This window comes from Sciurus carolinensis, chromosome 14 (genome assembly GCF_902686445.1).
Source record: "Sciurus carolinensis chromosome 14, mSciCar1.2, whole genome shotgun sequence".
Lineage (NCBI taxonomy): Eukaryota > Metazoa > Chordata > Mammalia > Rodentia > Sciuridae > Sciurus > Sciurus carolinensis.
Genome location: NC_062226.1, coordinates 38,212,716 through 38,239,015, shown reverse-complemented (window position 1 = coordinate 38,239,015; position 26,300 = coordinate 38,212,716). Strand labels below are relative to the sequence as shown.

Sequence of the window (26,300 nt, the reverse complement as noted above, 5' to 3'; positions counted from 1 at the left end):
GATCTCATATCTTTGATGGAGAAAAGAAAATACTGAAGATTCTGGTGATTCCAAAACACTCCACCCCTTGTTCCCTGAGGGACTGAGAAACCGGTCTTTGTTTAGTCATCTGAAATTTCTTGGTCATGATATCCTCCAAAATTATGTTTTGGACCCTTTAGACTTGGGTTGGTAAGAGCAGCAAGGTGTCTGAGCTGACTTTTGGGAAGCTGTAATGGAGACTCCAGGAGCAGAGAGCAAGTGTTTTGAGTGTAGGGATAGTCTGTTACTGTGGAAAGGATGATTCTGGTCCTCTGAGATGTAGGCCAGCATCTAAGTTTGGGGTATATTGGGGAGCTGTCAGCTGGAAGGTCTTTGTGGGGGTGATGGGTCCTTCCTGCATGGTTATGCACACCCTTAATTTGGGCTCTGGTGTGGAGGGGAAGAGGACACCAGCTAACAGGATTACTGTTATGTGTCAAGAGGGTACTCAGAAATACTGAGAGGGGAGTAGGGAGGGTTCAGGGCTGGGCAAAATGGTGCCTTACTTCCAGATCCTGCTGGGTAAGGACACAAGAGGCAGCATCTGGGGTGGAGAGTTTATTTATTGCTCCATCCCATTGACCTGGCCAGCCCGGGCTTTAGTAGCAATGGTAGTCACAACAGTAGTTAGGATAGGTCTCGGACACAAACTCAGGGTGGACGATATAGTTGTTTCTCTGGGGACCACCAGTCTTCTTGAAGTGACTTGTGTCCCATCTGTAGGGAGAGATGGGTAAGCCCTCTGGACCTTCATATATCAAGGTGAACTTCTGACTCTAAATCTTGATGCTAATATTATCCCAACATTTTACTTCTAGCACTGACCTTGGGCTCTAACAAGACCCACACTGAACTCCTGACCTCAGGTTCTGCTGTTAAATTTCTGATACCCAATACACACTCCCAAGACTTCGAACTCTACGGAAAGCCCGGAACTCAACGCCCTTTACTCTCAACCCACTGCCAACTATAATCCCTCGATACTGGCCTTGCCGTCTCGTAGGGTCCTTTATCTCGTGCCAGCTTTGGCTTCCCCATGCCACTAGCTCCTCCTGGTGGCATCTTCCTGTCGTTGCATCGCAGCGGACAATTTCCACGCCAGCTTAGTCCCTTCCCCCGACCTCCGCGGCACTAAGGGAATGACCTCCAGTGCGCGTGTGTAAATGAACGTGTGTGCCTCAGACTTACCTAAGGTTCGGACATGGGTAGTATGACGGCGGGGGAGTTGTAACAGCACATTGCATTCCGGGTCGGTGGTCGTAGGGCGAAATACACCTGGGGAAGGAAGTGGTGGGCAGGAAGGAATCGGGCCTTTTGATACTCTGGTATCCCCCACAGTCCAGGCCAGCACCTGGGAGACGCTTCAGGTATCAGTCCCAACGCGAGGATCCTCCCCTCCTTCCTTGCCCTTCAAGACCCCACAGCGGCACCGCCTGCGGTAAGTCCCCTGAAAGTTCCCTCCTCTCAAGGCCTCGGTTCTGCCACTCAGGGAGAGCACTGATGGAGCACGCGGGATTCTGGGGTAGGTTGGCCAGTCGTGGAGGGCCTGGGAGCCCCCAAGCTCTGCAATGGGACTGCAGTTTTCCCAGCACGATGGAAGAGGCAGCTTTTCTGAGACTCCTTAGGGGCTTAGGCTTTTTTCCACTCCTCCCTCTACCTCCCAGCCCCATCTTGTTTATGTGGTACAGGGAATTAAACATAGGGCCTTGCACGTGCTAAGTTAGTGCTCTACCACTGGGCTACATTCCCCATCCCTCATTTTATTTCGAGACTAATAAATTCGCTAAATTGCCCAGGCTGATCTCTGCCTCCAGAGTCTCTGAGATAACTGGCATATGCCACCGAGCACCGCCTCTGTATCTTTTTGACGAATAGGACCCAGTCTCACCCAGTGAATCAGCCTCTCTCGCCTTGAGGAGAGGCCGGGGTGGGGTGGGGTGCGGAATCACCCTGGGTTTGGGAATAGGGCCCAGGACCCTCTCTGCACAGCTTTCTAAACTGCCACAATTTAGGAATTTAGGAATTCTTCCAGGCTCTGATTACAGGACGGAGGCTGCGCTGTTGCAGTCTGGTCTCCGTCTGTGCTGTGGAACATTTCCTTAGCAGTAACACACAAGAATGTCTATTCCCAGAGGTGATGAGGGACTACGAAGAGGCCAAGGCCGTTCTGGTGATGCGGTCATTTCTTTGCTCACTTAGCTCTCAGCAATGACCCCATCCTCTACTGATGGTGACCCGAGACCCAGGAAGAACATCGCATACTGTAGACCAGGTAGGGGTCAGGGCTATCATATGTGGAAAGAAGATGGGACTGACGTGCAGGATTTCGAATCCTCAAAAAACCCTTCGGCAGGACCTCCTGAGGCACAGGTTCACCTGACCGCAGTTCGGGAGGGACAGGGTCGAAGACTAGGGGAAACCTTAAGGTTCTCTGCCTTAGCTGTTCACTTGCTTTCTGGGACCTGTAAACTGAGAAACCCGGTTGTAGGCCGGCGCGGGGCTGGCACGGAGTCGGGACTGAGTTAGAAATATAGTGGGATGCAGCGTGTGCGGCCAGATGTGTGGACTCTGGGGCCGGGCTCGTTTGGGGGCGGAGTCCGGCTGAGGTAGGCGGAGTCCTGCGAACCTTACACTCGGCAGCTCCGGGCACAAAGGCCGCAGGCGGCGTTCGGTGCAAGGTCCCCCAATGGAGTAGCAGTCCAACCCGCGCAGACAGTAGTGGCGGCCGGAGCAAGCGCTTTCGTAACCTTGGTAAGGCAGGCGGCCTGGCAGCGGGTCCAGGCACCCGCAGCGGGAAGTGATCTGAGGCAGCGGCTGGTTCCGAGACAGCGAGTTCAGCATGTTCACCACCACCTCGCGCTCTGCGCCCGGGGGTCCAGAGCCCAGGAGACCCAAAGACAGAGGCACAGGGATGAGAAAAGGCAGAGTCAGAGACAAGGAGAGGCAGAGACAAAAACGAACAAATAGAGACACAGTTACACCTTCCTTCTTCAGGATCCTAGGCCTCTGTCCTCCAGTTCCTCATCCAGCCCTCCTCTGGCCTCCCCCTCCCCTCTCAATAACCACTCTCTCCACTGCCACCACCCTTTACCATAGGCATTGAGGCGCTCCGGCTTAGGAGGGCACACCAGCGGCATTCCTCGAACAACAGTCTCCATGCCGGCCTCCTGGAAATGACACACATGCTACCTCAAGCTCTGACCCGGAAGAGATGCTTCCTTCTGGGGGCCTTCTCAGAACACCTAGACTGGTCGTCAGGCCGCGCCTTTCCCGCAGCTCCCCTACTTTCCAGGGTTGAGTGTTCGGGGCTGTAGCTGGGCAACGCGTTTACTCCGCCTGCGGGGGCGAGGCGAGGGTAGAAGGGCTGTGGTGGAGGAGGGGTTTTGGCCTGGGCCTCTGACAACCTTGCCGCAGTATTTGCCTTTGATTTTACCACTCGTTGTCGAGTGTGTCTGGGTGTCTAATGGAGGACTTTCAATAATGCTTACCCATCAGAATCGCCTGGGGGACCTTGTGAGAAGTTCTGATTCTTGAGGAAGTTCTAATTCAAAATGTTCAGTCAGCTATCAGCTTACTCTTAAACACCCCTGCTGTTGGGTCGTCTTACATTTCCTGCCAGTCACCTGGGCCTTTGGTGGGATTCTCTCCTACTTCCTGGGAAGAGTCTCCTATGTTTGCACTGCTACTGAGTAGCCTTGCTGTCCTGCTGTTTGCTCACATCACAAGGGAGGGAGGGGAAGGTGAAGCAAGAAGATCCAGCTTATTATTGACCTCTTGGTCAGCCCTTGTGTCACAGTGACCAGACCAGTGGAGATGGATCAGTTGGTAAGCTTGGAGAAGGTAGTACACCAACGATGCACACCAGCCATTCCCCACAGAGCCTGATCAGAGATTGGGACCCAGCCCCAGCTTCCCTTTTCAGTTAAAAAATACAAACCCTAGTTTCACAGATGTGGAAGTGGCACACTGTTGGTAGGAAAGAATGAGGAACTAATGATGAAGTATTAGTCAATGTGGGTTGGGAGGTGGTGTGTGTGTGTGTGTGTGTGTGTGTGTGTGTCCCAAACCCCAGACATTTGTGGTGGGCACAGTAGGTACCTTAGGCAGTCGGGGAAGGCAGGTGGTATACTTGTTCCAGTAGGTGCTGTTATAAGGTCCAGTCCTCCATGTGCTGCAGCGGTCATTGCCCAGGTAGATTGGAAGGCATTTGTCTTCTTCATGGGGGCGGGGGTGGGGTGAGGGGGTGGAGTTGTCAGTGTTATTCCTTATCTCACCTAGGATCAGCCCCTCCCCCAACAAGTTCCTTCTCTGATCTCCAGAACAAAGCAGATCCTTATTGATATACTTCAGTTCAGTCCCAAGGTCATCCTGGTCTCATTTGTCTTTTTTTAAAGTATTTTTTAAGCTGTTAATGGACCTTTCTTTAGCTATTAATGGCACAGGCGCGCGCGTGTGTGTGTGTGTGTGTATACACACATATACATGCAGTGCTGAGAATTGAACTCAGTGCCTCACACATGCTAGGCAAGTGCTCTACCACCACAGAGCCAGAAACCCAGCCCTTCATTTGTCTTTTGACATTGTGATCAAGCCCATGTCCCACTTAAGGGAAGCTTCTGTGTGAGATCTGTGTCCATTGTGCTGATCATTCTTTATCCTGGCTCTATTTCTCTTTGAATGAACCAAACTGAAAATGGAGACTCCTCCCAATTATATGTCTCATCTTCCACATCCAGGCTCCAAGATATGTCTATTCTTTCTCCTTAAAATTGCTTGAATCTATCCCCTCTTCTAGACCTTCCCCCATGATTTAACTTCCTTATCTCTGTAGTGCCTTAACCCAGAGGTAGTATATTAATGTCATGCTTAATAGAATGAACTGCCTGGATTCAAATTTCAGTTCTGTCAATTATTTGCTATGTATGAGCTTGACCAAATTAATTAATTTTCCCGTATGTTTTCTCAACTTTAAAATGAGGTGATAATATAGCATAGGGTTGTTATGAGATTTAAATCTTACCTTTTTCTTTTCTTTTCTTTTTCTTTTTTTTCCCCTATACTGGGGCACTAAACCCAGGGCCTTGTACATGTTAGGCAAGTGCTCTACCACTGAGTACCATTAACAGCTTCTAAATAAAACATTCAGAACAATGCCTGGCATATAAAAAAAACTATTATGATTAGCCTGCTGATCTCCTTGCCTCATTTTTGAAATCCTATAATCCAACCTCAACAAAGAAGCTGTCAAATGAAAATTTGACCAAGGTATTTCCCTAGTTAGAATGTTGTAACACTGTCCTCATCACCTAAGCTTGACTTACAAGATCCTCTGCGATTCACTCCCTAACACTGTGAAAGAATGCAGTGAGAGACAGGATTAAAGAGGTTCTAGAGGAAGAGGAGCTGGGTGGGGTGAAGGTATGCCATCTTGGGATTTGGAGTTCTGAGTTGGTGGGTTAGATATAATGAGTTTGAGTTTGGGCACATCCAGGTAAAGATGAGAAGGATTCTGGGGAGAAGTTAAGGCTGGAAATACAAATGTGAAACTATCAGTAATTAAAGCTATGGGTTAGATAACCTGACATTGGGGGAGGAGAAGAGAGAAAAGGGCTCACAATAGCATCCTGAAGAACCCTATGTTTCAATAGTGTGTACACAAGAGACCTAGGAAAGTGAGGCATCAGAGAAGCCAAATGAGGAAGTAGTCTCAAGAAGTAAAGAGTGGTCAGAAGAGTGAAATGCTTAGGGTAGGTATAAGGTAGGTCTCAGAGGGTAGACTGAAATCCTATGGGTTTGGAAGTGCAATATTAGTGTTTAAATATAGGAGATGTGAACTCTTAATTTCAATTTGGAGTTATCATAAGTAGTCAACAAATGCTTATGAAAATTGGTACCTCTGAAGCCCCTTGAGAGAGGGGGCACAGCTATGAATTAGACAAGACTATTGGCCTCTTTTGGATTGGACTGGGAGACAGATCATAAACACTTAAGCACAGAGAAAAGAATTTCTCATTAAGGTATGAAGGGGTGAGGAAGTACAGACAATGGATATTGACTATGTTTCTGGGAATCTTGGCTGTGAAGGACAGGAACAAGAAAATTTTTAGGCAGGAAAAATTAGAAAATATTACAGGTTGAGGGAAAGGTAGTGGATGCAGGAGAAATGGAGAGAATAGATGGAGCAGTGTTGCTAAGAAGATGGGAGAAGGTGGCATCTGGAACATTTGCAGGATTTGTGTGGTGGAGGTTAATATTCTCTCTGTCTCTCTAAGGATTAGACCCAGGGCTTTTCCAGTTTTTTTTTTTTTTTTCTCCCCTCCAGAGAGGGCAATTCCCAAAAGTGGGGCCCGGTTCATCTCCTCCAGGGGTCAGGACAGGTGATTAAGAGTTAAGTTGGAGTGGTGGTTAATTAGGGAAAAGGTGTAGGTCATGGGTGGAATTCAGGTTGCAGGTCACTGTTGGTGTCTCTTCTGGTGTCAGAGTAGGGAGAGGAATGAGTCCCTACCTTCCTCTTGAGACAGCCAGTACTTCTCAGGAAAGTAGGGATGACCCGATATGGAACTTTTATAGCCATAGTCTTGGGTAGCACATTTGATCATCTTCTGCAGAGCTTCAGGGTCCACGTGCCGCTCCATAGTCTGAGTCAGACCCTGGGCAAGGGGAGAGAGGAGAAGTGACTAGCTGTATAGAGACCCCAGCACTGGGTCCTTGCCAGACCTAAATCCAACCCCTTTTGAGAAGGTTGGCTCTGGTAGGTTTCCAATCCTCCTCTCTATGCAAGAGGGATTCCTATGGCAATCTTTATTCCTTGGCACTGTTTCTTGTTTGAATTATTCTTTCCTCTTTTTTTCTTTTTCCATCTGAGGCTGGGGCTTGGAGCCAGGTTTTTGCTCCTAGTCAGATTGGTTTTCTGACCTTCTCATTTCTGTCATTTCCAAACTGGGAGCTCTTGAAGGTCAGAGCTGAGTGTTCCTGTTCTCTTTCTTCTGGACTATGTGCTCTTTGGGATCAGGGCCTGAGTCTCTTCCAACAGGGCCAATAGGCCTCTGGAGCTGCCCTTATACAGGTTTCTCAGCTTTTTGGGAATCTTGCATCATTAGGAGGGCTGATGGATGGGGCTGGTGGGGCATCTACTTTAAAATTTAATTCCTTGTCTCTGGCCAACTTTGATTCTGCTGCTTTGATTTTTGATCATGTCTTAGTATTATCCTTGACCCTGACCCTTCCTCTGTCCTGGTTCTCATTCTATCTTGATCTTTTTCCTGTTCTTGCTCTGGGCCCTACGTCTCTCTGCTTCTTGATGTTCACCTCATCTCAGCTCATCACTCCTGGTTGGACTAGATCTGTGGAAACCCAGAATAAGACCTCCCTTTGAGGCCCCCTTGTTCTTAGCTGAGGTCAGAATGCCCAGTAAGGTTTTGGCCCACAGATCTCTGTAGGCAGCTAGTCTGAAAAGGCAGCTGGGTCATAAGTAGGGGACACTCAGCAAAGTCAAACCACTACCTAATGGGTGCTGGAACAGTAACACTACTACCAACACCTGCTCTTTATGATCTTAAGGGCAGAGGCTTCCTTTTCCTTGGCCAGGGCTGAGACCTGGTGGTTTTCAGACTTTCAGAAGCCTACCTGGAATACCCCTCAACTCAGGGGCTTCTGGGATCATCTGTATTCAGCTGACATTGTGGTGGTGTTTTTTTTATTTTTGTTTTTGTTTTTTGCAGTATTAGGGTTTAAACCCAGGGGCATTTTTTATCACTGAACTGACATCCCTAGCCATTTTTATTTTTTATTTTGAGACAAGGTCTCACTAAGTTGCTTAGACCTTGACTTTGTGATCCTCCTGCCTCAGTCTTCTGAGTAACTGGGATTACAGGTATGCAGCACTGTGCTTGGCTCAGTTTACATTGTTCTGTGGTCAGGTCTAGCACAGTCAGATTGCTGTGTAGGTGGAGGGCAGAATGTGGGAGACACAAGCGCAGAGACCCAATGACTTAGCACTTCCCTGAGCCTTACACACCCATATTCACCTACCACTCACAAATACAAAAACAGTCATTTAGATGAACTCAGAGACATCATCAATTTTTTTGTTAGAGGTTTTCCTCAAAGGTCTGCAGTCTTTGCTTTATAGTCACATGTAGCAGACTAAAAGAGCTTATGGAAGGTTTTGAGTTGTGGGTTGGCTTTGTCCACTGTCAGCATCACCATGGGATGACCTAGCTTGATTGTTCTTAAAAACTCCAATGTTAGCCGGGCAAGGTGGCGCATGCCTGTTATAGTGAGGCTCAAGAATTCAAAGCCAGCCTCGATAAAAGCAAGGTGCTAAGCAATTCAGTGAGACCCTGTCTCTAAATAAAATACAAAATAGGGCAGGGGATGTGGCTCAGTGGTCAAGTCCCCCTGAGTTCAATCCCTGGTACCTACCCACGCCCCCCCCCCAAAAAAAAAAAAAAAAAACCACCAAAACTCCAATGTCAGTATCTGTATGTCTTTCATCTTGAACTGAGAAGATTCTTCAGAAGACTCCTTCAATCTTTGGCCTGAGGGTAGTAACCAAGCTGCCGGTGTTGTGAGAACCTAGGTAGAAGAGGGGTGCTAGGGGTTTTTAGCATTCAGTACATGGAGGTTTGCCTGTTTTTAAGTGTGATACCCTGTCCTCAACTTGTATTCCCAGTGTTGAGATCCATGCCAAAAATAAGCCTGTGACTTTTGCAGAGACAGAGGCAGGCAGTTACCCTTTGGCGTGGAATAGAAGGGGGGATTAGTGGGTTTAACTACCTCTTAAAGGCTTTAAAATAATCCTTACTTTAGCCTTGGTCCTGTCCCATCTTCTGTTCCAGAGAAGCCTAGGGTTACCAATTCTTGAGCCTTTTGGAAATTCTGCAGTTTGGAAGTTCTGCAGTTTTAAATTTAATTATGTCTTGGGATTTCTATTGCTGGCTTTGGATTCAGATTTCTCGGATCTGTTATATTAGTTACTACTGATCTACCATACTTTCATCTTCCAAAATTTTCTTGCCATTATCCCTTCTTTCTCACCATATCTTTGTGACTTTATTTCTTAAACATTCATTTACTGGAGTTTTAGAGGGTTTCAGGAAGGAGTTAAAACACATATGTGTTCAATTTTAACCAGAGAATTATAGTTTTTATTTATTCTATATATTAATCAGTTCCATGTTGCAAATCTCTCAGTTTGTGGCTTCAGTCTTTTTCTTTGTGGTGTCTTAAATGAACAGAAGTTCCTAACTTATAGAGTTAAATTTATTAATCTCTTATGATTAGTGCTTTGGGGGATTTAAAAAAAATCTATCCATACTCTCAGATAACAGAAATTATGTCCTGTATTTTCTTCTAAAAGCTAGACAGTTTTACTTTCCATATTTAATCTGTCAGGGCTTATTTTGGATGTTTAGTGAATTAGGACTTAATTTTATTTTTATCCATATGGATAACCAATTTTCCTACTGAGTAGTCTATCTATCCCCATACTTTTTTTTTTTTTTTTTTTTTTTTTTTTTTTGGTATTGAAGTCAGGGGAACTCAACACTGAACCACACCTCCAGCCCTATTTTGTATTTTATTTAGAGAGACAGGGCCTCACTAAGTTGCTTAGCACCTCACTTTTGCTGAGGCTGGCTTTAAACACGAAATCCTCCTGCCTCAGCCTTCCGAACCACTGGGATTATAGGCATGTGCCACCATGCCTGGCTCTCCACAGATTTTTAATGTTATCCCAAGCCTCGTACATTTTTCTATAGCTTTATTTTCAAATGCATGTTGCTTCCAAATATACGTGGGTCTATTTCTGATATATTCTATTTCATTAGTCAATTTGTCTATATTAATACTATTCTTTATGGATTTCAATAACTTTGTAATAAACATCAATATCTGCATATGTTCCCTTCTTCAGATTCATTTTAGCTATATTTTTGGGCCTTTGCTCTTGTCAAATTTCTCATAAAATCCTGTTGAGGTTTTAACCAGATTATATGGAATCTTTGTTACTCTTTCTATCCATGAACATATTATATATCTTCATTTATTTAGTTTTTTTTTTTTTTCAGTGTTGGGGTATTTAAGTATTTTCTAAAGAATTAAATAAGGTTTCATAATATTACTCCTACATTATTTTTTTGTGTGTGTTGGGAGGATACTGGGGATTGAACCCAGCACTTTACTACTGAGTTACATCCCTGGTCCTTTTTATTTTTAGTTTTTTGCAGTGCTGGGAATTGAACCCAGGGCATTGTGCTTGCGAGGCAAGCACTCTATCAACTAAGCTATATCCCCAGTCCACTTTTTTATTTTTTAATAGTGTCTCACTAAGTTTCTGAGGGTCTTTCTTGGTTGCTGAGACTGGCCTCAAACTTAGGATCCTCCTGCCTCAGTCTCCTGAGTTGCTTGGATTACAGGCCTGCATCACCGCACCAAGCACAGATTTTTTGTTAATTTATTTGTTTTGTTTTCTTTTTAAACAGGTCTCACTATGTTTCCCAGGCTAGTTCTAATGCCTTAACTCAAGTGATCCTCCTGCCTCAGACTCTGGAGTGTTCGAAACATAGGTGTGCACCACACCCAGATTTATCCATAGAGCTTTTTGTTTGTTTGTTTTTGGTACTAGAAACTGAACCCAGAGGCACTTTACCACTGGGCTACATCTCCAGTTCTTTTTATTTATTGAGACAGGGCCCCATTAAAATTTCAGAGACTGTCCTCCAACTTGTAATCCTCTAGCTTTAGTAAAGGGAATTGCTAGGATCACAGATATGTACCACGGAGCCTGGCTATCCATACAGTTGTGAACACAATTTTCATTTCTTTTTTTTAATTAAAATATTTTTTATTTTTACAGACACATTTTGATTCATTGTACACATATGGGGTACAACTTTTCATTTCTTTGGTTGTACACAATGTAGATTCACACCATTCATGTAATCACACATATACATAGGATAATACCGTCTATTTCATTCTACTGTTTTTCCATCCCCACCCCACCCACCCCTTTTTCCTCTACACCATCCAAATTTCTTTCATTCTTCTCTTTCCCCTGCCACGCCCCCTCGTTATATATTGTCATGCACTTATCAGAGAAAACATTCGGCCTTTAGTTTTTTGGGATTGTCCTATTTCACTTAGCATGATATTTTCCAGCTTCATCCATTTACCAACAAATGCCATAATTTCATTCTTCTTTATGGCCGAGTAAATTCCATTGTGTATATATAGCACAATTTCTTTATCCACTCATCAATTGAAGGGCATCTAGGTTGGTTCCACAATCTAGCTATTGTGAATTGAGCTGCTATGAACATTGATGTGGCTGCATCACTGTAGTATGCTGATTTTAAGTCCTTTGAGTATAAACCGAGGAGTGGGATAGCTGGGTCAAATGGTGGGTCCATTCCAAGTTTTCTGAGGAATCTCCAGACTGCTTTCCAGAGTGGCTGTACCAATTGGCAACTCCACCAGCAATGTATGAGTGTGCCTTTTTCCTCACATCCATGCCAACACTTATTATTGCTTGTGTTCTTGATAATAGCCATTCTTATTGGAGTTAGATGAAATCTTAGGGTGGTTTTAATTTGCATTTCTCTAATTACTAGGGATACTGAGCACTTTTTCATATATTTGTTGATCACTGTATATCTTCTTCTGTGAAGTATCTACCCATTTCCTTAGCCCATTTATTGATTGGGTTCTTTGTATTTTGGGTGCAAAGTTTTTCAAGTTCTTTATAAACTTTGGAGATGAGTGCTGTGTCTGAAGTGTGTGTGGAGAAGATTTGCTCCCACCCTGTAGGCTCTCTTTTCACATTATTGATTGTTTCCTGTGTTGAGAAAAAACTTTTTAGTTTGAACTTATCCCATTTATTGATTCTTGCTTTTATTTCTTGCACTATGGGGGGTTCTTGTTAAGAAAGTATGGTCCTAAGCCAACGTGATGGAGATTCAGGCCTACTTTTTCTTCTATTTGGTGAAGGGTCTCAGGTCTAATTCCTAGATCCTTGATCCATTTTGAGTTGAGTTTTGTACAGGGTGAGAGATAGGGGTTTAATTTCATTTTACTGCATATGGATTTCCAGTTTTGCCAGCACCATTTGTTGAAGAGGCTCTTTTCTCCATTGTAAGTTTTTGGCACTTTTGTCTAGTATGAGGTTACTGTACTTATGTGGGTATGTCTCCATGTCTTCTATCCTGTACCATTGATTTACCTGTCTATTTTGATGCCAGTACCATGCTGTTTTTGTTACTATTGCTCTACAGTAGAGTTTAAGGTCTGGTATAGTGATACCTCCTGCATCACTCTTCCTGCCCAGGATTGCTTTGGCTGTTCTGGGTCTTTTGTTCTTCCAGATGAATTTCATGATTGCCTTTTCTGTTTCTATGAGAAATGTCAGGGATTTTAATTGGAATTTCGTTAAATCTGTATAGCACCTTTGGAAGTATGGCCATTTTGATAATATTAATTCTGCCTATCCAAGAACATGGGAGATCTCTCCATCTTCTAAGGTCTTCCTCAATTTCTTTTTTCAATGTTTTGTAGTTTTCATTGTAGAGATCTTTCACCTCTTTGGTTAAATTGATTCCCAAGTATTTTATTTATTTAAGGCGAATGGAGTTGTTTTCCTCATTTCCCTTTCAGATGTTTCCTTGCTTATGAATAAAAATGCTTTAGATTTATGTGTGTTGATTTTATATCCTGCTATTTTGCTGAATTCATTAATGAGGTCTAGAAGTTTTCTGGAGGAGTTTTTTGGATCCTCTAAATAGAGAATCATGTCATCAGCAAACAGTGACAACTGAGTTCCTCTTTTCCTATTCATATCCCTTTAATTTCTTTAGTCTAATTGCTCTGGCTAGTATTTCAAGGATGATGTTGAATAGAAATGGTGAAAGAGGGCATCCCTGTCTTGTTACTGTTTTTAAAGGGAATACTTTCAATTTTTCTCCATTAAGAATGATGTTGGCCTTGGACTTAGCATAAATAGCCTTTACAATGTTGAGGTATATTCCTGCTATCCCTATTTTTTCTAGTGTTTTGAGCATGAAGGGGTGTTGTATTTTGTCAAACACTTTCTCTGCATCTATTGAAATAACTATATGATTTTTATCCTTAAGCCTATTGACATGATGGATTACATTAATTGATTTATGGATGTTGAACCAAACTTGCATTCCCTGGGGTGAACCCCACTTGATCATGGTGCACTATCTTCATAATATGTTTTGGATATGGTTTGCCAGTATTTTGTTAAGGATATTTGCGTCTATATTCATCAAAGATATTGGTCTAAAATTTTCTTTCCTTGATGTGTCTTTGCCTGGTTTGGGTATGAGGTTGATATTAGCTTCATAGAATGAGTTTGGTAGGGCTCCCTACTTTTCTATTTCCTGGAATACTTTGAGAAGTATTAGAATGAATTCATCTTTGAAGGTCTTGTAGAACTTGGCTGAGAATCTGTCTGGTCCTGGGCTTTTCTTGGTTGGTAGGCTTTTGATGGCTTCTTCTATTTCATGGCTTGATATTGATCTGTTTAAATTGTGTATGTCCTCCTGGTTCAGCTTGGGAGGATCATATGTCTCTAGAAACTTGTCAATGTCTTCAGTATTTTCTATTTTGTTGGAATATAGATTTTCAAAGTAGCTTCTCATTATGTTATGTATTTCAGTGGTGTCTGTCATGATATTTCCTTTTTCATCACAAATTTTAGTAATTTGAGTTTTCTCTCTCCTTCTCTTTGTTAGTGTGGCTAAGGGTTTGTCTATTTTGTTTACTTTTTCAAAGAACCAACTTTTTGTTTTGTCAATTTTTTGAATTGTTTCTTTTGTTTCAATTTCATTGATTTCAGCTCTGATTTTAATTATTTCCTGTCTTCTACTACTTTTGGTGTTGTTCTGTTCTTCTTTTTCTAGGACTTTGGGCTGTAACGTTAGGTAATTTAATTGTTGACTTTTTATTCTTTTCTTGAATGCACTCCATGCAATGAATTTTCCTCTTAGTACTGCTTTCATAGTGTCCCAGAGATTTCAATATGTTGTATTATCATTCTCATTTACCTCTAAGAATTTTTTTATCACCTCCCTGATTTTTTTTTTTTTTTTTGTTATTCATGCTTCGTTCAATAGCACAGTATTTAGTCTACAGGTGTTGGAATAATTTCTGTTTTTTATTTTGTCTTTGATTTGTACTTTCATTCCATTATGATCTGATAGAACACAAGGTAGTATCTCTATTTTTTTGCATTTACTAAGGGCTGCTTTGTGGCATAACATATGGTCTATTTTAGAGAAGGTTTCATGTGCTGCTGAGAAGTTTATTTGCTCTTTGATGGATAGAATATTCTATATATGTCTGTTAAGTCTAAGTTATTGATTATATTATTGAGTTCTATGGTTTCTTTGTTTAGTTTTTGTTTGGAAGATCTATCCAGTGGTGACAGCAGTATGTTAAAGTCACCCAGAATTATTGTGTTGTGGTCTATTTGATTCTTGACATTGAGAAGGATTTGTTTTATGTACATGGATGCACCATTGTTTGGGGCATAAATATTTATGATCGTTATGTCTTCCTGATTTATGGTTCCCTTAAGCAGTATGAAATGTCCTTCTTTATCCCTTCTGACTAACTTTGGCTTGAAGTTCACTTTATCTGAAATAAGGAAGGAAACCCTTGCTTTTTTACTGAGTCCATGTGCGTGGTAGGTTTTTTCCCATCCTTTCACCTTTAGTCTATGGATGTCCTTATCTATGTGATTAGTTTCTTGAAGGCAGCATATTGTTGGGTCTTTATTTTTAATCCATTCAGCCAGTCTATGTCTTTTGATTGATGAGTTTAGGCCATTAATGCTCAGGGTTATTATTGAGATAAGATTTGTATTCCCAGTCATTTGGGCTTATTTTTGGTTTTTAACTAGACTTGGTTTCTCCTTTGGTTGGTTTTTCCTTTAAAGTAGTTCTTCCCTTTGCTGACCTACATTGTTGTTTTTCGTTTCCTTCTCATGGAATATTTTGCTGAGAATGTTCTGTAGCGCAGGCTTTCTATTTGTAAATTCTTTTAACTTTTGTTTATCATGGAAGGATTTTATTTCATCTTCCAATCTGGAGGTTAGTTTTGCTGGGTATAGGATTCTTGGTTGGCAACCATGTTCTTTCAGAGCTTGAAATATGTTGTTCTAGGCCCTTCTAGCTTTTAGGATCTGGGCTGAGAAATCTGCTGATATCTGTATTGGTTTCCCCCTATATGTAATCTGATGCTTTTCTCTTGCGGCCTTCAAAATCCTATCTTTATTTTGAATGTTAGGCATTTTCATTATAATGTGCCTTGGTGTGGATCTGTTGTGATTTTGTGCATTTGGTGTTCTGTAAGCCTCTTGTATTTGATTTTCCATTTCATTCTTCAGGCTTGGGAAATTTTCTGATATTATTTCATTGAATAGGTTGTTCATTCCTTTGGTTTGTATCTCTGTGCCTTCCTCAATCCCAATAATTCTTAAATTTTCATGATGTCCCATAGTTCTTGGAGATTCTGTTCATGATTTTTTACCGTCTTCTCTGTTTGGGCATCTTTACTTTCAAGATTAAATATTTTGTCTTCATTGTCTGAGGTTCTGTCTTCCAAGTGGTCTAGTCTGTTGGTGATGCTTTCCATTCAATTTTTTTTTTCATTCAAATTTTTATTTGGTTTATTGTTTCCTTCATTTCAAGGATTTCTGTTTTTTTTTTGAGAATCTCTATTTCTTTGTTGGAATGATCTTTTGCTTCCTGCAGTTGCTCTTTCAACTGCTTATTGGTATGATCATTCATTGCCTGCATTTGCTCTCTTCTCTCATCCTTTGCTTCATGAATCATTTTAATCATGTATAATCTGAAGTCCTTTTCTGACATTTCTTCTATCATACTGTCACTGGATTCTATTAATATAGAATATAGATTTGTTTGGATCATTTTCTTCCCTTGTTTTTTCATGTTGTTCATGTATCTTCCCCTCTAGCAGTGCAGATCTGGGGTATTGCAGATTTCCCCCTATAGGCTTATAGTGGCCCTATAGGTTTCCAAAACCTTTTCTTTAAGGGGGAGATCAATATTAGCAGTGCCCAGTTCAGACAGTATGCAACCCGAAACCAAATAGCCCCTATGAGGACATTAACAATATTGTCATAATAAACAGAATGAGTTCAATTATTATCTTCAGTACAACAAATAAATTTGCAATAAAATCTACGGTTTCTAATGGAGGACAAAGAGGATGCTGAGAGGTGGAGGTTGTAGCTGTTAATGGGATAAGAAAAGAATATATAGAAGTTCTAGATCATAGAGTGAGAGTGTACTCAAAAGAAATCGGTTGTTAGCATAGGAAAAGGGAGAAAGAGACTCTGAGGGAACAGGTAAATGAAAGGAAAAGAGAGCGAGAAAAGTAAAGAAATAAAAACTTAAAATTTTTCAATAAGGAGAAAAAAGAAAATCTACACTATAACAGTCATATAGTATTCAAACCTCCCAGTCTTCAGTAGCCTGATGCATGAGAGGTACCTGACAATGAGCTTCTAGTCCCCAGCAGGCATCTCAGGATGGGATTTGCCCCACCCAAAGATGGGAGATACAGCTTCCAGGATTATCCAAGATGGCCACTGTGGCTTCCAAATGTGTTGGCAAATGGAGAGCTGCAGCTCGGGGGTGTGGGCGTGGTCAGTTGGAGGTCCTGGAGGTGGGGTGTGGTGGGTCTGGTTGTGAGATCCTGGAGGCAGGGTGCAATCAGTTGGTCTGACAGTCCTGGTGGTAGGGCGCAGTCAGTGATGTGAGGGCCCTGGAGGCAGGGAGTGATCTGTCGGGCTGAGGGATCCTGGAGACGGGACTCAATCAGTTCAGCCAGGGGTCCTACAAGTCCTGGCTCTTGTCTCAAAGTGGAGGCAGCCAGGTGTAACCAAGCCTGCAGGTACTGTGACAGTGAACTTCCAGAAAACAGCAGGCAGCTGGTGCTCCACTGGTGGTCTGTGGTCAGTCTGCTGACTGCTGTCCGACGATTGGGAGGTGAACCTCAGGCGGTGGGTGATGGGTAGGTGAAAGGCAGGTGATGGACAGGCAAGCGGCAGGCAAATGGCGGATGGTAGGCACAAGACAGTGCGCAATCTTGCACTCAAAAAGTAGTCGATTTGCTGGTAGACTGCAGGTGATCTCAGTGGACAAAAGGGGTAAACAGCAGGGGATCAGTAAGCTGGAAAAACTGCCTCACAAAGAAACAGATATCCTCTGCTTGAAATGACAAAGTGTCATTTCATAACATTTGTTATGGAGTGACAAAGAACGCAGCCTCCTCTTGTCTGCCATCTTGTATCTTCCCAATTTTTATTTCTTTTATTTTTTGTTGCTTGAATAAATGTGTATTTTTAAAATCATGCTTGTTTGTATAAGAAAATGTGATTGCTTTTGATCTGATATTCATCCAACTTTCTAAATTTTCTTAATTCTAATAATGTGTAGGTTGTATACATACTAATTATTTCATCTATAAATAATGACAGTTATATTTCTTTCTTTCTTTTTTTTTTGTTTTTTGTTTTTTGGTGGTGCTTGGGAATCAAATCTTTACATCTTTTTATTTTTCTTTTCTCCTTGTCCTGGTTAGGACCTCTAGTATAATGTTGAATAAAAGTAGTGATAGTAAACATCCTTGCTGTTATGGTTTGGATATGACACGTGTCCCCCAAAAGCTCCTGTGTGAGACCATGCAAGAGGTTCAGGGGAGAAATGATTGGGTTGTAAGAGTCTTAACCCAATCAGTGAATTATTCCCTGGTGGGATTAATTGAAGTGCAGGGTGTGGTTGGGGGAGGTGGGAATTGGGGCATGGCTATGGGGTATATGTTTTATATCTGGAAACTGGAGTCTCTGCTTCCTGATCACTGTGATGTGAGCTGCTTCCCTCTGCCATGCTCTTCCGCCATGATGTTCTGCCTCACCTGGAGCCCCAGCGAATGGAGCCGGCCTTCCATGGACGAAGACCTCTGAAACTGTGTGCCCTCCGATAAACCTTTCCTCCTCCACAATTGTCACAGCAGTGAAAACGCTAACTAAAACATTTGTCTTTATCCAATTTAAAAAAAAAAAAAATTTTGTAGTTGTAGATGGATACTATGCCTTTATTTGTTCATTTTTATGTGGTGCTGAGGATCAAAACCAGTGCCTCACAGGTGCTAGGCAAGAGCTCTGCCACTGAACTACAGCCCCAGCCCCTTTATCCCAATTTTAAAAAGAATTCTTCTAACATTTAACTATAAGAGTGATGTTGGCTATATGCTTTAGGTATTTCATATATAAAATATATTTTATCAGTAGTGGGGATTGAACCCAGGGGTACTCTACCACCGAGTCACAACCCAAACCCTTTTTATTTTTATATTTTACTTTGAGACATTGTCTTACTAAGTTGCTTAGGGCCTCCCTAGGTTTCTGAGACTGACCTCAAACTTGTGATCCTCCGGCGTCAGACTCCTGAGTTGCTGGGACTGCAAGCATATGCCACTACCCTTGGCTCCTTGGTGTATGTCATGTCATTCTTTAACAAGTTAGGAAGTTCACTCCTATGTAAGTTTGCTAAGTTGTTTTTTTTTGTTTTTTTGTTTTTTTTAAGTCAACTGCTATTTCTTTCTTTTTTTTTTTTTGAATAGTTTTGTTGAAGTATAATTTACATACCATAAAATCCACTCTGTTTAAGTGTACAATTCAAGTATTAGTGACTATCACCACAACCCAGTTTTAGAATATTTTTATTACCCCTCTAGTATCACTCTTGTACATTTAATTTTAGTGTATTAGAAATGATTTGTGGCTTTTCTTCTTGAATTATTAATGTGATAAATGGCATTTATTTTTCTAATATTCAACTATCCTCACATTTGTGAAACAAATATATATCATTCTATGTTAATGATCCTTATTTTTATGCACTCCTGGATACAGTTTGCTAATATTTTATTGAGAATTTTGGTTTTTATATTTATGTATAATTTTCTTATTCTGTTCTTTATTAGTTTTGCATCAAAATTATACTGGCTTCACAGAATTGGTTAGGAAGCATCCTTTTTTCTCCTGTTCTTTGGAAGATTTAAATAAACCGTTCCTTGAATCCTTGAACATTTGGAGGAACCTAACTGTTTAATTAAAGATATATATATATATATATATATATATATATTTTTTTTTTTTTTTTTTTTTTTTTTTTCCTGGTATAGGAATTGAACCCAGGGCACTTAACCAGTGAGCCACATTTCCAGTCCTTCATTTTTATTTTTTATTTTGAGACAGGGTCTTGCTCAGTTGCTTAGGGCCTCTCTAAGTTTCTGAGGCTGGCCTCAAACTTGCAATCCTCCTACTTCAGCCTCCTGAGTCACTGGGATTACAGGTGTGCACCACGATGCTTTGCTTAGACCCTTTTATTTGTCAGTGACTCATCCTTCCTTAATTAATCACTCTAGAGATTTGTCTATTTTATTATTTTATCAAAGAATCAACTTTTGACTATTAGTCTTGTTGAATCTTCAGTTAAGTTTTGTTCTTATTTTTATTACCTCTATTCTATTTTCTTTCACTTGTTTTTTCCACTCTTGTTAAATTTGATACTCTTCTCCTTAATATTTCACCTTTTATCTTTTCTTAGGCAAGCATTTATAGGTTTTTCTCTACAACTTGTTTCACCCCACAAGTTTTTATGTACAGTCTTTTTAGTTCTGAGTATTTTTCTATTTGTTTTGATTTCTTATATGATCCATTAGAGTATTTTTTTGTATTTTGTTTTAAAATGTCTTTTTGTTGCTTATCTATAATTTAATTGCATTGAGGGTTGAGTTGTTTTGTATACCATCAATCTTCAAGTTCTATTAATATTTGTTTTATGGACTTGTACTTGGTCAATTTTTATAGTATTCCTTATATGCTTATATCTATAGGGTCAGCATTCTATTTACATTCAATAAATCAAGTGTATTAATTATGTTTTCAGGTATTTTAGATCTTTATCTTTTTTGGGGGAGTCTGGTTGAGCTATCAATAATTGTGTTAAAGTTTAGTTGCCTGACTTGATCAGTACATATTGTATGTGTCTTGAAGTGTCACTTGGTACCTCATAAAGGTCTACATTTATTACATATTAAACAGAAATTTAAACAAATAAGGAGAAATATTAATTACCCTGATTTGATTATTATACATGGTACACATGTACTGAATTATCACACTGTACTCCATGAGTTTATATAATTAAAATAATAAAAACTCAAAAGAAAAATCTAATATGGTGGGTTGTGTCACCTTCTCTTTCTAGTAATTCTATTAGGTCAATACAAATTTAAGAACTATAATATGTTCCTGGCAAATTGAAACTTTGTTATTTATGTAGCTATCCATCTAAAAAAGTATGTGTGTTTCATCTGAAATTCTCTTATCTATAATTAGCTTATTCAGCTTTTTGTTATTATATCTATGTCAGTCAAGTTTGGATCAGAGAAGTAGAACTACTATGCATAATGTAGCATAAGGATTTTTTTTTTAGGGTTTAGATTTTCCATAATTATAAACTCCACAAGACTGTTATCTTTGTATCTATTTTGAGCCTGAAGTTACTGGCTGGCAGTCAGAGTGTTGGACATGAAGTAGGGAAGAGCAGGGAAAAACAGGAGCCCATGGAGATAACCCAAAACCTGCGTTTGCCACCAACCTTGATGATATGGATAGCCTTCAGGAGAAGCTGGTGCCTTGTCAAGTGGCTGTATACACACCTGGCCCAGGAAGAAGTTGAAGGAGGAGGACCAGTGGGAGCTGAAGGCCAGTATGGTGGACTAGCAGCATTGTGCACAAGCCCCACAGTGGTTGGTACCCTGTGTTAACTTTCAGAGGGTGAAGATGACTGCTCTTTCATTTATACTTTCTAAATCACATTGCAAATTTCTCTTATGGCCAATTGGGAACTCCTTATTGAACGGAATTCTGGAAAGTGTAGTTCCAGCTTGTGGGCAGTACAAAACTACATCTTATACCCTTTTTAGAAAAATTTGTTTGTTTGTTTTGTTTGGCACTGTATATTGAACCTGGGGGAACTCTGCTACTGAGCTAAGTTGCTGAGGCTGGCTCTGAACTCATGACCCTCCTGCCTCCCAAACCACTGGGATTATAGGCATGTACCACCACGCCTGGCTACAACCTCTTTAGAACAATCTTGAAACATCTTAACCCTGTCATACTCTTAACTTAAATACTGCTGTTTCCTAATATTTTGGTTCTTTCTTTAAATGTTACAAATTAAAAACCACTATAATTTTTAAAATTCTTTTTTTTTTTTTTTTTTTTTTTTTTTTTTTTGCGGTACTGGGGATCGAACTCAGGGCCTTGTGCTTGCAAAGCAAGCACTCTACCAACTGAGCTATCTCCCCAGCTCTATAATTTTTAAATTAATTATTTTTGCCATACTGGGGATTGAACCCAGAGGCACCCTACCACTGAGCTAAATACCCAACCCTATTTATTTATTTATTTATTGTGCTGGGGATTGAACCCAGGGCCTTGTGCATGCAAGGCAAGCTCTACCAACTGAGCTATATTCCCAGTCCCAATTTTTATTTTTTTTTATTATTTATTATTATTATTATTATTTTTTGCAGTGCTATATCCCCAGTCCCCCAATTTTTATTTTGAGACAGGTTCTTGTTAAGTTGCTGAGGCTGGCCTTGAACTTGTGATTCTCCTGAGGGTGCTGGGATTACAAGTCTGTGCTCTGAGCCTCGTTTATAATTATTTTCTAGAGATAATGTCTGTTTAAATTCAACTTTTTTAAAACCAGTTTTTCACCATTCTTTCCTGCATCTCAGACTTGCCTCCTGTGATCATTTTCCTTATTCTCAAAATATAGCCTTTATAAGTTCCCTTATAATTCATAGATCTGATGATAGTAAATCTGTGTGTGTGTGTGTGTGTGTGTGTGTGTCTGTGTGTGATGGGGGTGCTGGGGATTGAATCCAGCGTCTCGTGCATGCTAAACAAATGCTCTACCAGTGAGCTAATGACCCTCAGTTCAACATTTCCATTTTCGTTTTCCTGTAAATGTCTGTTCTTGAAAGGATGACGCTTAGAAAATTCTTTTCTTTGCTTGATTTTAAGCTGGTGTTCTGTAGTTTCACTGCAACGTATCTGACTGTGAAATTTCTTTCTTTTCTTTCTTCTGTATCTGTGGATTTGTTTCTTTCACTAGTTCTGGAAAATCCTAAGCTTATTTCTCATTAGATAATGCTTATTCTTTCCCCTGTCCCTTCCTTTCTGGGACTCTGATTAGATGAGTGTGGAATCTTCTCATTATCTTTCATATTGCTAAATATTTCTTTCATATTTTCCATCTCTTTGTCTCTCTCTGCTTCATCCTGGGAAATTTCCTTCAATCTATCTTTCATTTCACTGAAACTCTTCATGGGTGTCTAATCTGCTCTCTAACCCATTCACTGAGTTTTAGGTTTTACCAACACATTTTCACTCTAAATTTTCTACTTTTTTTTTGTACATTTATCTGCTCAATTTTAAGAACATTTTCTTGTTTCTTGCTTATTTTGATTTACATTAAAAATGCAAAATATTTTGTATGCCTTGTTAATTTCATCTTCTGAAGACCTTGGTGGCTAAGTCTGCTGTTTGTTGTTTCTGCTGATTCTGTAATATGGTGGATTTCTTTTTTCCTTCTGGTATTGGGGATTGAACCTAGGGCCTTGTGCAGATTAGGCAAACACTCTATCACTGAGCTATGCCAGCTGTTTGCTTGCTTATATTTCTTATTGTGAACTTGTGTTTGGCCTTACTCTGAAGGATGCCTGGAGACCTACACTGAAAATGTTTTCCACCACAGAAGATTCTTCTCTCTCTCTCTCCTCTCTCGTGTGTGTGTGTGTGTGTGTGTGTGTGTGTGTGTATGTGTGTGTGTGTGTGGTGTAGGGGGTGGCAAGGAGCTAGAGACATTGAACCTTCTGTTTCAGTTGGAAGTTCACAGATTTAGTTCCTCCACCTCTCCACGCTCCAGCCTACAATGCCAATATTGGCATTTGTCTTCAGTGCAATCCTTGTCCTATTCTCCATTTTCTGCATTAAGCATATATTTATTTTGTTGTTAGTAAATTTACCATTTACCCCCAAGAAGTCCAAAACAAAATAAGAATTAGTTTTTATGCAAACTTAGTTGTTTTGAAGCAGGAGGGGCCTTCAGACTATCCACCACACTGCCAGAGACAGAAGCCTTTCCTCATCCTTACTCCCATGGTGATCTGACTCACTCCTCTCTGGGCACTAAAGCTGTCTGACTACGTTACCAAGAGTTACTATTTCTGAAGGATCCCTTTCTGTGTCAGAAGCATTTCACACTGACCTTTGTTGAATAATTCAGTCTTTATTGGTGTCTCTGATTTTTCCTCTTCTCTGGCTATAACGGTCTCCTTTTATGATTCTTATTTCTTTATGTACCCCTTGAATGTTAATATTCACCCAAGTTCTATCCTTGGCCATTTTCTCACTCTTTTTTTGGCAAACTCATCCACTCCTATCACTCCAGCTACCATTTATATGATGAAAACTCCAAGTTCTGTCTGTAGCCCAGGCCTCTTTCCTTTGCTTCAGGCAAGTACTATGTACCTAGCTAACTACCAGGTACTTTTCCTGGATGACCTCAAGCATTTGTGTCCCAGAATGAATTCCAAGTCTCCAATCTGCTATTCCATATCTCATTTGGTAGCACTACCATTCCTCCAGTTGCCAGGGCCAAAAACCCAGAAGTCATCCTAACCTCTCCAGCTTTATGTCAAAATAGTCGCTAAGATCTGTTGATCTACTTCTTTTTTTTTTTTTGCGGTACTAGGGATTTGAACCCAGGGCCTTATGCTTGCAAGGCAAGCACTCAACCAACTGAGCTATATCCCCAGCCCTCTACTTCTTAAAATTTCCTCTTATGGAAGTGGAAATATAGGTAGGCACTCTCTTATTTTACTTGAGGGAGTGTAAATTATTACATACCTTATTATAGCAATTTGAGGCATATATCAAAAGTTAAAAAAAAAGTATATATCCTTCTGATACTTTCATGTATAGGAATTTATCCTAAGGAAATAGTTGAAGATGTGTACAAAGATATATGTAGAATAATGATTATACTAGCAACATTTTATAAAAAAATCTAAATTTCTGATGATTCCTTGAATACATTATAGTACACATGTAACAAGAATACTATATAGTCAATAAAATTACATTGCAAAAATTTTTGACACAGGAAAATATACCTGACTGTGAAAAATGCAAGATTTAAAATATTAGTACAATATGCCATTTTTGTAAAAAAAAAATTGCTTCCTAAAAGGGCATTTAAGAATGTATTAACAGTGATTATTTTGGACCGTGGGATTATGGAACAGGGATTGAACCCAGGGGAGCTCAATCCCTGAGCCATATCCTGAGCCCTTATTATTTTTTTATTTTGAGACAGGGTCTTGCTAAGTTGCTTTAGGGCCTCACTAAATTGCTGAGGCTGACTTCGAACTTGGGATCTTCCTGCTTCAGCTTCCTGAGCTGCTGGGATTACAGTGTGCACTACCACGTCTGGCTGGACCATTTTTATTATGATTCTCTAAGTTATCCCCATTTTCTGCATTGAGCATATACTTATTTTGTTGTTAGACAAAATATATTATTTAAAAAATGTAAAAAACCTATTTAAAATTCATTGTTTTTACTACTGCAGTTTTTTGTTATTATCTTCTACCCATATCCTTATCTTCCTTTTTGTTTGTGGTACTGTGGATCAAACCCAGGACCTTGTGCCCAGGACCTGGGCAAGTGGCTCTACCACTGACCTATCCACCTAGCCTTTATTTATTATTTTTTTGAGACAGTCTTGCTAAATTGGCCAGGCTAGCCTTGAATCTGTGATCCTCCCATTTCAGCCTTTGGAGTAGCTGAGGTTATAGGTGTGTACCACTACGCCTGACTCCTCTTCCTGTTTCACTTCTCAGTGGCCTTCCTGTCCCCAACCTGTCCAATTCTGTGACACTATGGCTACAGTGGCTTAAATCACAACTCAGCCATGACACTTTCATGCTCCTCAACATAATATAAAGGCTCTTTTTGGTCTGCAGCCTATGCTGTCTTTCTGCTCTAACAGCTTCAGTTCCAGTTAGGGCTGAACTTTCCAGGCTGCCTTCTCAAAACTCTTCTGTAGGAAGAGTGCTGTCACTCAGCAGACTCCAGGACCTGGGAGTTCTCTTCCCTTCCTGGCACTCCTGTCAGTGCTTGCTCTGCTGGTGCATGGCCACATACAGCAACCTGACTTTGCTTACCTGTTTGCTGAGAACTCCTTAAAGTCAGGGGCTGGCCTTTCCTTTTTGTATCCCTAGAGACTACACAAGAAAATACTCAGCAAAGTTTTGTTGGATGGTACCTGTGGACCAATTCTCTTAAGTGGAGTTACAGTTAGACTTCCAGATCTCTTCTCCCTTTGGTGAAAGCTGCATAGACCCACTTGGCTACTCATCTTCAAACACAGACAGACACAAAGAGATTGTGCATGAAGACAAGCCTACAGGACATTTTCTGGATTATCCTACAGACAATCACAGGCCTTTGTACTTTCTAATCACTCTGGAACTTTCAGTTTTTCTATTGTTTCAGCCCTTCACCAGCCTAGTTCTCTCTCATCTTTTCAGTCTCAGCTCAACATCACCTTGAGAGAAAGAGATCTAAGCCCGGGATGTAACTCAGTAGTAGAGCACTCAGCGCTGTAAAAAGGAAAGAAAAAGGTCTCCCATGCCCTAACCTCTCCTTTCTAATTTTATACCCTGTTTATTTCTTTTATAGCACTTCTGACAATTTATAAAACTCTTTATTATCTGCCTCGTCCCACCTCCTATCCTGGTATAGATCCATGAAGGAAAGAACTTACACTGTTTTACATTCCATGGTACATTTTGTGCCTAGACAAATGAATAAAAGACACACATGCATAAAGCTATCAATTACAAACACATAGTGACAGCCACACATTGCCAGTCATCCAGACACATGGCCATATACTGTGGCCTATTCCTCCCCAAATCTCCACTTACCCGGGTCACAAACTTGTTGGCCTCCCAGGCCCACAGAGGTGGGTCCTTATAGACCTCCTTGATGGAGGTGGGAGCCCTGTAGGAGTCACTGTAGGTGCTGATGGGGGTCTTGGTCTTATGGGAGAAGAGGAACATGGTGAGTTCTTGGGGAT

The 26,300-nt window shown here is 40.9% G+C and overlaps 1 protein-coding gene across 1 annotated transcript; it reads right to left on the bottom strand.

Annotated features, from left to right (window-relative positions):
* Nucleotides 1-589: 589 nt before the first annotated feature.
* On the bottom strand, nucleotides 590-26,283 carry C14H9orf24 (chromosome 14 C9orf24 homolog). The gene is made up of 7 exons (XM_047524860.1): nucleotides 26,149-26,283; nucleotides 6,527-6,671; nucleotides 4,120-4,235; nucleotides 3,113-3,188; nucleotides 2,648-2,882; nucleotides 1,210-1,296; nucleotides 590-738 (listed from the first exon to the last, which is right to left on the bottom strand). Exons 1-7 carry the CDS (start codon nucleotides 26,281-26,283, stop codon nucleotides 621-623), a joined length of 912 nt encoding a protein of 303 aa, XP_047380816.1. The 3' UTR covers nucleotides 590-620.
* Between the last annotated feature and the right edge of the window lie 17 nt (nucleotides 26,284-26,300).

Excerpts from the sequence above, each read along its gene's own strand:
- C14H9orf24 (XM_047524860.1), bottom strand. The coding sequence starts at position 26,283 with ATGTTCCTCTTCTCCCATAAGACCAAGACCCCCATCAGCACCTACAGT. Across the intron at positions 4,236-6,526 it reads CTGGCTGTCTCAAGAGGAAG|AAGACAAATGCCTTCCAATC; the intron begins GTAGGGACTCAT and ends GCCCCCATGAAG. Across the intron at positions 2,883-3,112 it reads GGAGCGCCTCAATGCCTATG|AGCGCGAGGTGGTGGTGAAC; the intron begins GTAAAGGGTGGT and ends CCCCGGGCGCAG.